We start from the raw sequence: 15,370 nt of genomic DNA on the forward strand, positions 1-15,370 counted from the left end.
TTCCGTAGTTTAATAGTTATAAAATGCACAATTTTTCCTCGATGTCCAAATCGATGAATTTAAAAACAAAATAATAAAAAGTACAAATATTTCATCAACCAAACATGTAACACATTTTCAAATGAGATGTTTGGAAGCTGTCGGTATCTTCTGATAATATAACACCCCTAGGACAATTCCACATCGTAAAATAGTACTGATGATAACATAATTAAGAATTTAGACCAACATCAGGAATTCGAATCAGTCCAAGTGTTGTTTTAAATCGTTAATGAAGTACGATGCAATTTTAAAAACTCGAAAAAAAATCGATTATCATATCTATGTCGACTATGGAGAGCACTACTAATGCAAAATTACATAAACCCATAAATCTATTGAGATTGTCAGAAAAAGTTAAGAAGATTTTTTTATCATAGGATAAAAATGTATAATACGTTACGATTGATAAGATTACGTACAATTTTCGATGATATCAAGAGGAATAACATGAAAAAAGAGGAATAACATCCAAAAACCGGTTATTTACAATAATCAGTCCATCCCACTCTAAAATTAAAAAGAATTTCATAATTTTTAGACATTTATTTCTGGCAATGAACTTCAAGAAATGAACATTAGTATCATTATTCAGTATCAGTCAAGTCAATAGCAAATGGCAAAGTGCAGCGGTTCTGAGTGCATAAGTACTAGTACGAGTTTTAAACCTAAGCGACCTCAAAGGTCTACAATATGTACATGAATCGTTGAGTTCGTTCTAAGTAGCCCTCAACATTATTGGTCTCACAAACCGCTGTTTTAAGTGGGTAACACGGCAGCATGTTGAAAACACGTAGGGTAAGTTGGAGTGGTTTGGACACCGCCTTTACCTCGAAAAGTACGCATTTTTTCTAAAGTAATATCTTTGTGTTGTTGAATCGGATGTACCTAATGTAAAACAAAATTTGGTAAAATTTGAAAAGTGGAGGGAAATAGTAGCATGAACAAATTAAGTAGTAAAGTTCTGTTCGCCTACAGAAGAGGAACTATTTGATGCAGCGAAACTGTAAGTTCGATAATAATAAATGAAATAAATTGGAATTCAATTTTTGCATGCAGTGTTGGGTGATACGGACACGTTTCTGTGGGTTGAATTGGTCATACAGGTTTGAGATTTCTTTGTTCTAATTGAATCCAGATGCCACGGAATTACTAAAAGGGATGGACCGACAACGCCGGAAGAAGGAGGAACTTGAAAAAGTAACGCAAGCCATCAAGGACGGATTTTCTTTACACAAAGCATCGCAAGTGTTTGTAAATGCTCGAACAACAGTAAAAAAATTCATGCAGATTTCGAAATGGTTTCGATACTATTTTTCTGGGCTGGCTTCTGGTCAAGATACCAGAACACACTTGCTGATTTTAATATTATCATGAATTACTTAACATAAACATAAGTATGTTTTTTTTCGATGAAACACACACATGACCAAATCACCCCACATACGGTCCAAATCACCTCGCATCAAATTTGAATGTCCAAAAATCATCTCTTTTAATTTATGATATATTTGGTAGTTTGAGGCTTGATATAATGCTTAAACATTATTGATTGAGTAAAATCAAGTGTAGGTCAGTGTACAATGTGCCTGTTAGATCGTATTGGTTTGGAAATATTAGGCGATTTGCTTAGGGTTAGGGTCCAAACTACCCCTACTTACCCTTACCCGAATTGAATAACATTGGAATTCGGTATTTTGTATTTTCGTATTTTGTTGATGTGAGTGAACTATTGGACCGAATGATAAATCATAGAATGAATATTGGACATTTTTTTTGTCAATAATCCTTAATCTTATCATCAAATTCATTCGGAAATCAAAATTCATAATAATCTGTGAACTTTGTGTGTGAAGTAGTGTTTAGTTTATTACAATTTAATATATATCCATGCGTTATTTATTCACTAAAACTAAGACTACATTGGTCTACTTCGCTGGTTCATTACTCCTCCTGATTTGTAAGATTTCACCTAAAAACTCTTTTCTGAGACTTTCGACTTGTATCGTATTCATAGAAATAGGTGTAGACCAAACGAATATCCTTCCTTTTTTCCTTTCCTGTTTTTAAATATTTGAAGGAGATTTTGATACATTACTGATTTTCATATATCTTTAAGGGCTTCGTACATGGAGTAGATGATACATAGAAAAAAAAACATACATTTCCAGAAAAAATGGGAAACATTGACAAGAATAAAATCTAACATTTTGTAGAAAAATTTCTCTTCTTTCGAACAGGAACTGCATATTACCGTTTAATTGTTTTATTCTAAATATGCAACGGTTTTAATACGAATAAAAATACACTTCCACTTGCACTAATAAGTATCATATGTGTATTATCGAGGTTGCCACTCTGAGTACAATCGAGGCATAATATTTCTTAATATATCTCAACGAAGTAGTGTTGAAAAAACAATGTTGAAAGTAATACCACGTTGAGGAGGTGAAATTCTTCTACGAGCGATAATGCAGAAGGAGAAAATTTTGCATAAATCATAATCCAATGTTTCGAAATGTTCAGTTCTAATCAAAATAAACAGTTCTTTCGACTTGTACACTTTTCATACAGCTCCAATAAAACAATTTGAGTTTACTACAACAAAAACGTCAGTTGACAGTAAACTTATGTTCACACTCATTTTCAATTAAGAATAGTAGGTTTCGAATAATGTGTTATGATACATTCGGGTTGATGGAATTCAGGAAATTTTTATATAGTACATGCTGGTATGTCCGCTGCTTTGCAATAAATGCAATAAATAAAGACTCTGACACCAGACGGGCATCCATCAGAATCCCACTCACCCGAATGTGATATTCTTCCGGATACAATATTCAGCTGAATGTAACATATACCCGAATTTAAATGGTATTTACATGAAAAATACGCAAATTTCATTTCAGGGAGAACTCGATTATATACAGATTCGATTATATGTGATTCGATTATATACAATTTTGAACTATATTATATACAGTCTGATTATTTTTTTATTTTTCAAATATGACTTATTTCAAGAAAAAATGTTACCTTTCAACGTTAAGGTGAAATTACGCACTGTATTAGAAGGAATTGGTCTTACAAAATAAACTGCTGTCGAAAGAGTTCTTGTTATGGAATTTATGGCGAACATGTACTATCGAATAAACAGTGTAATAAGCTCCACGCGTTTCAAGAATGGTTTCTTTCAAATTCAAGACAAAAATCGCCCCAAAAAATCGAAAAAGATTGAACACGGATCGATCGAAAATCGATCAAAATTGAACCAGCAATTTTCGAACACTCGAAATCATTGGGTAAAATTAAAAACCATATGATAAAAAAAACACCCATATGACCAATATTTTGCATACCTTAGTGAATTTGTGAAAAAAAGTGAATTTTTTTTCTGTTCTTGTTCTGAAATCAGCAATCAGAAATGAGTTATTGCATACTCTGTTCTAAAGTGAAGTGTATCCAATCATTGATCGAAATGAGTGGAATAATGAACAATGAAGTCCACAAATATTTATATATTCTACACTAATTATTTTATTAAGAGCATTCACGTTTCGAGCCGTTCGAATGATCTTAATATTATGCCTTAATTTTTGGTAGAAGAACAAATGTACTGGACACCAAGACACAGACGCGTATCGAATCAAAAAATTGATAAGCTTAAGAATATGTGTGGTCACTGTGCAAGTCGGACGAGTTTTTTTTCTACGATGCGGTTTTTTTTTATTTTTTCTTTCTTTCTTATGGAGAACTCCGCACACTTTAAAAATGCGGTCATTAGGGTATTTCTAAAGATTTATTTAAGCTGAGAGTGTACATAACCACAGTAGCTATTGGTTTTCAAAATAAATTCATTTGTTTACATCATGGCTTCACCGGAGCGAATGCTTCGCGGTTCTATCCTGCATGTTCAAAACAAAAAAAAGATCTATCCGCTCGAAATTTAGAAACACTTTAGAAATTCCCATCATCCAGGGTGTGTAACGCTCTGAAACGCATCGTGGAGAGCATGATCATCGCCTCCGTATATCCAGAGATGCTAGACCCGCACAAAGAAATGATCAAATTCCTGGGCAATAATTTTATACTTCGATCAACCGGAAAAGTGCCAAGGAAGAATGTAAAATCAAGAAGAATCCGCCTTAAAACGTTCATTGTCTCACAAGCAATATGCAGTTGTGGAGCGAAACTTTCGTTTCTTTTGGGATCATGACCCAGCAAACCAGACTACTGCCTTTTTAAAAGCAGCTTGAAGCGGATTGTATGTTCTGGTCTGACTTGGCAAGTTCCCCCATCTCGAATTCCATCAAACAGTTGTACAGAGAAAATTACCTCACTGTGTTTTCCATGGAGATGAATCTGGCCAAGAATCTTCCTGAACTTAGGCCAATTCAGGAAAACTGATGATTTGGTGAACATGAAGTGGAACTCTAATTAAACTGAAGAAAATTAGGAAATGGAACTTTGCAGCCACATGAGTTGGAACAGATGACAATAACTAATATCAAATAATAAAACATATCACTTGAATGTTGAAAGACTATAGTAATAATAATATTATTGCCCAATATTGTTCCAGCATGTATTCTATTGTTTCGCATGATACCTTAATAGACAAGAAAATAATAGGTTTCGAATGAGAATAACAATTTTCGAATAAAAACCATGAAATCATCAATACTTTACTATTATATGTAGTAAAATTAAAACGGATGAACGATGATAATTTAAAAAAAAAACAAAAAATTACTATACATGTTATATAATATGTTTCACGAATGACATATTCAGAAAATATTATTATTGTGAGCTTGCATTGAATAATACGCTGTTCAAAACGAAATTAGACTATTCTTTCTTTCATACGTATAATTGCGAATCAGATATCTAAACACAATTTCAATAAACATTATTTAGCAATAGCAATAATATTGAAAACTAGTTTTTCAAGCAGCAATCCATTGATCCATTGAATGCATTTTTTAATATATAATACTATCTTAACTAACAGAATATCTGTTTGAATGTACCCTTGTCAATGTTTCTTTTCACGATCAATTCACGTCGCTCGAGGCAACTCAACCCCGAATCGGAGCAAAACACGATTCGAGTAACCAAAAAATTGGCACACTTGACTAGGTTACTTCCAAAAATAAACCCGAATGTATAACGGAATCTTCCGACACCCGCACTGCTTCCCGACCCATTCCCGACTTCGTGGCAATTTGCTCGGTTCTACGATTTCTTCCTTCGCTCAATTGTTGTTTTCCCCTGTCAGTAATTTACATATTTAAAATCCAGGCACTGAATTTAATAATCATAAATTAAAACCTCAAGCAACAAAAACACGGGAGAGCTCAAGAACCAAACACTTTCTTTCTCACACCGTCACCTCTAGGGAAGGGGCCAGGTTGTCCCATGTCTGGAACGGACGACAAATTCCACACATTAAGGCTCTTCCCGCTAGTGGGTACTAGTGTGTACATCCGCTGGAACGGCACTGGAGGTAAGGTAAATAGCCAATGCTGCGCAAGTGTCTCAAAATGGAAATGAGGAACCATCGGGGTTCGATCGCTCGTTCTGTTTATCGAGAAATATTGCATTTTTCAACTCCCCGACGGAGTTTATAGTATAATGCAAAATCACGATTTTCAACTATTTCGGCCGTGATCAGCTGATGAATGGTAATTTGTGTGACACTCACTTGTATTGGCTGTAGCCATTGTCACGTTCTCCATCCGATTCCATAATGTCGGCCGCCACAGGTTACCAGATGTTCACTTTAAGTTGATAGCACACTTCTCTCCTTCGTTTCAGAACTATTTATCACTAGACTCTTGAATATTTGTGTTCAGAAGCAAATCAATATAATTTACTTCCAACAAATCATCCGAACCAAACAATTTTTCACAATTTAGCACGGTTTCGTAGCAATCGGTTGTTCATATCTTCACACTCATACGTTATATCGATTCTCACTTCAAGAGGAACAGAACCTCACCGCTTCTGAATCCTATAAACTCACATTTATTGATTGACACTAATCAAACTTCTTCAACCATTCGTCATCTTTCCACAAGCACAAGTCAGTAAGTACCACAAGGCTCTCGTTTGTTTATGTAATTAACTCCATCTAATCCATTCACTAGTTTCGTTCAGCACAAACCTTCGTTCCAAAAACTTCCTTCAACCAATCTTCCGATGTGCTGGTTGTTCATTACTGATCATTTACCAATTATCCAATTAACTCCACTCGATTGTTTCACCACATAAGCCAACAAAAATCTCACACCACGCTCCGGTCTCCTGTGGTGGTGGGAGAGGGAGGAAGGAAGGCGATCCTTGCCGTAGCAAACCGAACGCAACGAACGTGGAACCCCTTGGGAAAAATCGTCGATCGACAAAAAAGGAAGTAGGCTGCGGATGCGAATACGAATTAACGTGCGATACGTGCGCGCGTTATTCTTCAAGTGAGAGACCTCTGCCCGGTAAGTCGCGTACGGAGTGACGGAGTTGGTTTTTCCTCTCTGTGGTAGCGCAGCAGGCCGGTTGGTTTCCCGACTTGATGCCGTCTCGTGTACTCTGCTTCGAGCTGCTGGGATCGCTGCTAGCGGCTAGAGCAGGACGAATGGACTGTGCAGTCACTGCACAGGTATGAGCCATCCGCGCAAGAGTGGCTTTCCGGAGCGGAGCGAATTAATCGAGGTGAGCAAGGTGAGAAGAAAGAGATGACCGATGTTGATACCTTCACGCACATACGGTGGACCTTGTCACCCAAAGTGTAAGTGTAAATGGGACAGAAACATGCAACCAGGTGATTGCACAAAGCACCTACCCTAGGCATGGGGAGTTTTTGTATGATCCGTTGTTTTTGCTGTTCAGAGCGTCAATCGACTTGGCAGTTTTTTCATCATTCATCTCTGTTCGCTTATCTTGTTCTTGAAGAGTGTGTCGAGATTGCTTTTCATTAAGTACATATTTACTGTTATAGCTATGTGTTGCCCTATCGCTGTATCTTAATGTTATGTAGTCCAACGGAATTAATTAAAAGCACACTGCAATGGTGGCAGGCAGGTATTCGTCTGTCGAGCTGGATGGGTGTCGAGATTTCATTGAGGAGACCGTTGGGTTCAAAGTGGATTACGCTGGGGTGACAGGAGCATATTCGGAATAAAACTGACAAATTGATCGTCTTTGAGATTGTGATCCAGCGATCAAACTCGACAAGCTGACCGAACTTTGTTCTTATGACAGTTAATCAAAGTTAATGTAGTTAAGCCTCTCATCGAGGCTTTTAAAAATCAATAAAAATAATATGTACCTGAAATGAGTTTTTCTTAGATAAATTATAAAGAGAAGTGTTCGAGTGAAAAAAGTTTTTGCCAGTATCGAATATAAAATGTTGATTGTTCCAGAACAAACATGATCAATCGGACATGATGAAAATATTCGCGGTTACTTGTCACTAGAAGGTGTTGATGTTTAATTTCGGACAACGCAAATGCGCGCCTGATAGATGACATTTTTGATTACTTTTTTTTGCAAACATAGTTTTGTAATTCATCAATCGTGCCATACGTTATATTGATTTTATACAGAGTAAAAATCTGTAAAATACTTATATGATGCTTTTTATGACGCGCCTGTTTCGGTAACTCTATGATTTGATAAATTATTTTATCCTGACAACTAATGCAGTGATTCGATACACTCCTAACGTAATTCAGAGAAATGAAAAGAACGAATATTGAAAATTAAATTGCAGCATTTTTCTTGTACTCGGATTCGTCGAATGTGTTCAACATAAGAACTATCGACAGTTGTTATATAGTTATCATTTTGACCGGTATGATATTTAGTTGTCGAAAGATAAATAGTTGTCGAAATATAAAAATCGAAAAGTTTTAAAGAAAATAAAATATATGTCATTCCAATATTGCAATATATTTTCAATAAATACATTTATCACAAACATGCTTTTTTCTGCTAATTTAAACAAAGCATCTTTGATCGATATATTTTCGCCAAGAATTTCAAATATTTGAGATCATTGCAAGTATATCTGTCGATAATCGTACACTGTTTTTACCGAAGCGAATAAATCGTAGAATATCCGTTAACTAGTTTCTAACCATAGTATCAGAAAAACACGCTGGCGTCCATACCATAGACCATAACAGCTATTCCATGCCAAACCGATATAGTGGTTCTGAGATTTTCGTCAAAAGTGGTAATTTTGTTCTTTATCGCAAATATTAGATCCGTTTTTTATTTTTTTATTAGAGTGCCCAATTCTATTCTAAGGTGGTTCGAAAAATCATTTTTTTCTACTTTTTTCAAAAACTTTTCAAACAAAAACAAAAGTGGTTTTTTATTGTTTTCATGGCTTTGGACTAGAGGGCGCTATATATTTTTTATTTTTTTTCTTGAAACCTGAGCATATTTTTCACATAACATATCTTGATGTCATATCTTTTTTTGTTTTTTAGATATGATTTTTCAAAGTTAATCGATGGTTCGAAAAAATAAATTTTCCGCATTTTTTCCACCACGAAAATTCATAATATCAAATTGAAGTTATTTTTCTCCGAAAAAATATTACTTTTGCGAAAAAATTTTTATATTTTTTATGGAAAGTTGAGGATTTTTTTACATGAGATATCTCGATATCAGACATGCTATTATTATCGTGTTTGAGTTTTTTTTTTTCCAAATTTAACATGTTTCAAGTCTTCGATCAATATTCCTATGTGACTAAACTAGACCTATGCGACTAGAATCCAATCTTCCCGCAAGTGTGATATTTAAAATGTTAGCTTATTGGCTTCAATTTAATATGTCGATCATCTAAATCGGTTCAGTAGTTTAAATGGTATGATTTTTTGCAGAAAGTCATTTTTGGACAAAAGGGGAAAAATGATTTTTCGAACCACCGGTTTACTTTGAAAAATCATATCTGAAAAACGAAAAAAAGGACATCTCTGATATCGAGATATGTTATGTACAAGTCATCAGTTTTCAACAAAATATAAAGAAATATAGCGCCCTCCAGTCCAAATCCGTGAAAATAATATAAAACGACTACTATCAATAATTACTAAAATAAAATTATTTTTTTTCGAAAGCTAATGCTAATGAAAAAATAGAAAAATACGGGTCTAATGTTTTGTGAAACAAAATGGTGCATATATAATCGAATAAATCTATTTCTATAAATATGATGCTTTTTTCTCTTTCAAATCAGCACGAACTTTCCGGACAAGTTGTACAGCACGATTATTGGTGGATAAAACTAGTTGTCGCAATTTAGTCCGTCTGGATGCAAGTGTTTTAAGGTCGATTAGTTTACAGCGATCGGTATACTCCGGAAGTCTGGAACCGTCCCTCCACGGTAGCTGGCGTAGAACGTAGCGCAGGAAACATTTTTGGACTTTTTCAATTTTCATACACTGTACTGCATGGTACGGAGCCCACACCGGGACAGCATATTCCAGTATGCTTCGCACAAGCGAACAGTACAAGGCCTTTAGAGCATACACATCGGTGAAGAACTTCGTACTACGTTTTAAAAATCCAAGCATTGGCCGTGGTCCGTGCTATGTGCTCGTTGAACTGCAGCTTGCTATCAATTATCACACCAAGATCACGAACAGAGTTTACACGCTCAAGGGAGACCGAGTTTGTACTATAGTCGAAGCGAATGAACGACTGTCTACGTGTGAAGGAGATTATTTTCGTCTTCGCAATATTTATCTCCATACCATTATTAGAACACCAGCGCAGCAGTTCATTGATATCGGCATGGAGGGCACAACAGTCGAGAGCTGAAGTGATGGTCCGGTATATCTTCAGAACATCCGCAAACAGCAGCAATTTTGTTTTGATGGAATGAAGAATCTACGGATCGGCTAAGTGAACGGCGTCAGAAACCGGCCACTGACTAATGTTTATGAGTTTGAGCGGCAATTCGTGCAATTCAACAAATCAACGAGCCGAAACAACACAACATTTTTATAGCTTGAACAGTGTTGTGTATTCATATCGATTTTTATACCCAAATCAAATTTTCAAGATTCAGCTTTTCTTCGATAGATTCCGATAATTATTTCTTATCGAATTTTGCAAATAACATGTTTCTCCGTTGCATTGAATACATGTTTGATACAGAGAATATTATAAAATAAAGACTCAAATTGGACCATTCCTTCGTCGGATTTTGCGCTTACCAAAATATTTGGTCTTCCATTATTAGAAGATATGGGACCCATTCCATGAGGTTATGCACCACAAAACCAAATTTTAAATCTAGTTTTAGGAGAAAATTGAAAACGTTATTTGAATAAGCACTAATTATATCATAAATTTTTTGCAACAAATTTAATTTTTATGCACCAACCTTTGAGAGAGGCGAGTTTAATAAACTACTTAATTATATTCAAAATATTTTAGGTTTTCACTATTTTTATGTTTCTTGAGATATCTCTGCACATGCTTAACCAAATTTCAATGTCTATATACCATTCAATGGGTGATTAAATGCTTGTTTGAAGAGCCGTGGGTGGACCTACGTTTCATTTTGTAATTTATGAGGGTGATCCGATTCTTATCTTTTGAACTTTGATTCAGATGATCGGTATATCTAATTAAGGCCAATTTTGAACATTTTTAATTTTTTTTCTTGAAAGCTGAGGTTTTTTCACATAACATATCCAAAAATTGAAGAGGTGTTTATTTTTTGTTGTTGAGTTTTTAAGATTAAAAAGATTTAAAAAAATTACTTTCGGAAAAAGGGAAAAAATGATTTTTTTTTATTTGTATTATAGTGACTTTCAACTCATTTGGATTCGTTACTTTTATTTCCATTTTTGGAAGAATGTCGGGAGTGAGAATTGAACTCGTAACCTTTAGCCTTAGAGGCATGGATGCTACCACTACGCCAGATCGCCTGCACGAAAAAAATAATTTTTGAAACCACCCTGAAATTCGTTCTTGTTTTCATGTATAAATCACACGATTTCCGAATAGTAAACGATGTCAAAGTAAAATTGAGAAAATTTCCTATAAGAATCTTTAGTTGGAGCATATTTTACAGTTGAATTCGCTTGGTGCAAGTCCAATACTTTTGTGACGTGACAACACCTGTCTTCGCACAAAAAAAGTGCATGAATAATCTCGTGTGATTTTTTTGTGCGACTTTTTTTGTGCGGTATTTGCAAGAAAATAAGTCATCCGTCATTTTTTTCTATCTTTGATATGTATTTCATCGCTCTGGAACATAGGAACTGTGTCACCTAATTCCTATTGTCATGTTTTGTTTTGTTTTGTTTGTTTTAAGGTGTCAGTAGGAGCTCATTGAAAGGAGTGAATAGGCCGCTAAAGTGAAAAAAGGAAATCGAATGTTGTGCACGAATGGATTAGGATTTAGGTTTTTTTTTTCTTAAAGTAGCTTTTTTATGCGGTCGCTACCCACCGCACAAAAACAGGTTTGAATGTACAATTTTTAGTGTTTTTTTATTATTCTGAGATCATCCCTTCCCATCTAAAAGTCCATCCTATAGGGGAAATTAGTCCTAAAGCGACCGGTGGTCCCGAACCGACCTCCCCTGTATCTCAGGCACGGTGCTTCCGATCTTAACCAATTTTTATGGGTTGGTGACTCTCATTGTTTTCTCAGAGACACCCAAGTATGAAAATGTTTGAATGAATTGATCTGATAAAAAAGCTTCAGATTTTTCAAATGCTTGTTTCTCATAAATCACAAAATGAAACCTAGGTCTACCCATGGTTCCTCAAACAGGTATATAATTATCAACTCAATTGTATATAGACATTGAAGTCTGGTTAAGCAAATGCAGATATATTTCAAGAAACATAAAAATACTGAAAACCTAAAATATTTTAAATATAATTATGTAGGTTTTTAAACTCGCCCCCCTCAAAGGTTTGTGCATAAAAAATCAAATCCATTTCAAAGAATTTACGATACAACTAGTTGGTTCTTCGGAATGGGTGGAATGGAATGGGTGATTATAGTTGACCTTTCAACACTTTTAGCTGGTTCGCCACATTACTTCCATTTTTGGAAGAATGCCGAGAGTGAGAATTGAACTCGTGATCTTTAGCGTGAGAGGTAAGGATGTTCCCCACTACGCCAGATCGCCTCCATTCGAGAACATGGCAGCAGATCTGATTTAAAACTTTAAAGTAAGATCTGCTGACATTGTATTTTATTCAGTGGCGATGAGTATACAGATATTTCTGATCCAATCAATTAGCTATAATTTTTGGTACATATCCAAAAAAATTGAAGTGGCGGAAGAATTGATTTGAGTTTATTCAAGAAATTGAAGAAAATTTCTGGTGCGATTGCTGATGGAACTCCTGATTTGTTTGGTGAGTTCAATCTTGATTTCGGTTTCCATACTTTATATTAACCCCTTCCCGTATTATCCAATACGTCATACTTCAAGTGATTTTAATGCTCTGCTGTGCGTTGTACGAGTGAGTGAGACTCGATGTTGTACGGGAAAGGGGTAAAATTGTCTTTTTACCCTTAGTAAAGAACGAAGGTGGTGTTGCTCATCTTCGAAAACATCCCGAAATGTTGGAGTAATACATACAAGATCATTGTATCATTCACCAGGAGAATTTCTGTGCCAAAATGTAGGGTTCAAGGATATCATGAAAGATGTCATCAAAATCGTAAACTACAATGAATCACACGCATTGAATCATCGTGAGTTCCAAGCTTTTCTTGAAGATGTGGACGCACAGTATGGCGACATTCCATCTTTCACTTAAAAACGGGCGAGAATTTCACAAACCATCTCAAACCATCTTGAAAATTTCAACATGGGCTTGCAAGGTAAATCGGTTCACAACACAACCAGATAAAAAAAATGTTGTTCGAAAAACAAATGCAACAAGCCAGGTAAAATGTATAAGAAAAAACTAAAAACATCTTATGATTCTACAAAAAAAAATTAATAGCACATATAATCCAGCGGCCACAGACCTCGATATGGTTTGGTGGAACTAGACATTAATCTTTGATTAAGACTGTTGAATATGGTTCCACAATCACAAATGTATGAACGAGAAAATAGAAACGATCCTCAACGATGAAAAACGCATTTGCTGATGTCCATACCAAATCCTGCGTGAAAAATCTTCATTTATCTTAAAACACACTAATTCACCATGAAACATAATTAGATTTGAAATACGATACACTTCAACTTTCCAAGCTTTTAGTAAAATATACTCTGTGGAAATGAAACTAGCGGCGTGTGGAAACGAAACAATGGAAGTGATTTAATAATGGTGGCTTGATGAAAACGCCATCCAAAAGTGTGCTTATTTAAAGATGGATTTGGGGCTTCTTGCTCTTGGGTTATGATTTATGGACAGCGTAACGATGATGATGTATCTTAATTCGACATTAATGTTGCAGAGTATGGTGTGGATTATTCCACGGTGACATAGTATCACTCATCTTTATGTTATAGAAAACTCTTCGGTAAGTATTTGGACATGTCACCATTACCTGTTTTTTCTCGAATAATGATTGCCTGTGCCCTTATTTTCTCAAATCAGACGTAGCGTAACACGGGGTGAGTTGGACATACGGGATGATTTGGACCACCCCTTTATCTCGCAAAGTACGGCTCAACTTGATTTTTTATAATGTCATCTGCTTCTGTTGTTGAACCCTACGTACCGTTCTGAATCATATTTCGGACGCTTAAGGCATATGATGCAGAAAACAGATCTAAGCTTTATGCACAGGTATTATTTGGTTGATATTTTCGATAAATTAGTTCAATATACTTTTAAGCTTTCTACTTTGGCACCTATTTGATTGAAAACATAAAAAAATCATCGAATAAAATGCTTTTCAAATGAAGCGAATAAGAATCAAAACTCGGACACTAGATCAAATTTCGGACACTTAATTTTGTAATTTTTTGAACGAAAATTACATTACACTTGATTATGTTTTATAATCAACTGCGAAACACTTACCAAGTAAACTGTTAACGATGATGACAACTGTTGAAACACGGGAGAAATTTAAATATTTATGAACGGGTAAATTCTACGTGCTCACGCGAAGCAAACATCAAACACAAACGATAATGAGTAGTGTTGTCAGATTTTTGCCGATTATGTTATAATTCGAATGTAGTTCTCATATGAAATGATAGTGAAACCAGGGGATTACTCTATAGAGGCAATTGTGATATTAATTTTATAGTTATATCATCAGTGCATTAAGAATTTCAAGATATTAGAACAAAGTGTCCGAAATATAATGTTGTCCGAAATATGATTCAGAACGGTACATAACGTAAAAAAAACTCTGGTAAAATTTAACAGGTGGAGAAAAACGGTAACATAAACACAGCAAGCACTTTGATTGTCAGAAAATGTGAACTTTTCGATCACGGTTTTAAGGTTTTTTTTCCGCTGATTAAACAAACTTTTCGTGTATTGTGCAGTAAAGTTCTGTTCGCATAGGAAGAGGAACAATTTGATGCAGCGAAACAGTAAGTTTGATAACAATAATTGAAATAAATTGTATTTTAATTTTTGAATGTTATGTGGGGTGAATTGGCCCTACAGGTTTAATGCTTTTCTTCGGTCTAATTGATTCCAGATGCCACTGAATTACAAAACAAAAAGGATGGGCAGACAACGTTGGAAGTAGTAGGAGCTTGAAAGAGCAACGCAGGCCATCAAGGACGGATTTTCTTTGACCATGTTCGAAAATGCTCGAACAACAGTGAAAAGATCCATGCAGAATTCGAAATGGTCTCAATGCAATTTCTCTGGCCAAGAATCTGGCCAAGACACCTGGTATCGGTATCCAGAACATTGTTACTGATTGTAATATTATCTTGTATTACTTTACATAAACATAAGTATGTTTTTTTCGAGGAAACACACACTGGACCAAATCACCCCGCATCAAATTATCTCTCTTAGTTTATCATATCTTTGGTAGTTTTAAGTTTGATATAATGATTAAATATTATTGATTGAGAGAAAACAAACAAGCTCAGTGTACAATGTGATATTTTTTATTTAGACGGTATTGGTTTGGAAATATTAAGCGATATGCTTACTGCCGTTCTACGCATAGTCCCATGTTACTTTTTGACAATTTTCACTTTTCTTCATAAAACGTTGTTTTTATGCATAATCTTATGGAAAAACACAAAAAAACATATAGTTTATTCCCAACTTTAAAAAACAACATCAAGTTCAATTGTCCCATGTTGATATTCTGTTCATAACTGTCCCACCATGTATTTTTTGTAGATCC

The 15,370-nt window shown here is 35.1% G+C and overlaps 1 protein-coding gene across 2 annotated transcripts in view; it reads right to left on the minus strand.

Moving 5' to 3' along the window:
* The window catches only part of LOC129767387 (putative transcription factor SOX-15), a 174,049-nt gene extending 167,524 nt beyond the window's left edge, over window positions 1-6,525 (minus strand). For both annotated transcript variants that reach the window (XM_055768248.1, XM_055768247.1), the window contains exon 1: window positions 5,747-6,525. In XM_055768248.1, the coding sequence (XP_055624223.1) occupies window positions 5,747-5,790 (44 nt within the window). In that variant the 5' untranslated portion in view covers window positions 5,791-6,525. The remainder of the gene's footprint in view (window positions 1-5,746) is intronic.
* Window positions 6,526-15,370: the final 8,845 nt, after the last annotated feature.

The sequence above is a fragment of the Toxorhynchites rutilus genome, chromosome 2 (genome assembly GCF_029784135.1).
Source record: "Toxorhynchites rutilus septentrionalis strain SRP chromosome 2, ASM2978413v1, whole genome shotgun sequence".
Classification (NCBI taxonomy): Eukaryota; Metazoa; Arthropoda; class Insecta; order Diptera; family Culicidae; genus Toxorhynchites; species Toxorhynchites rutilus.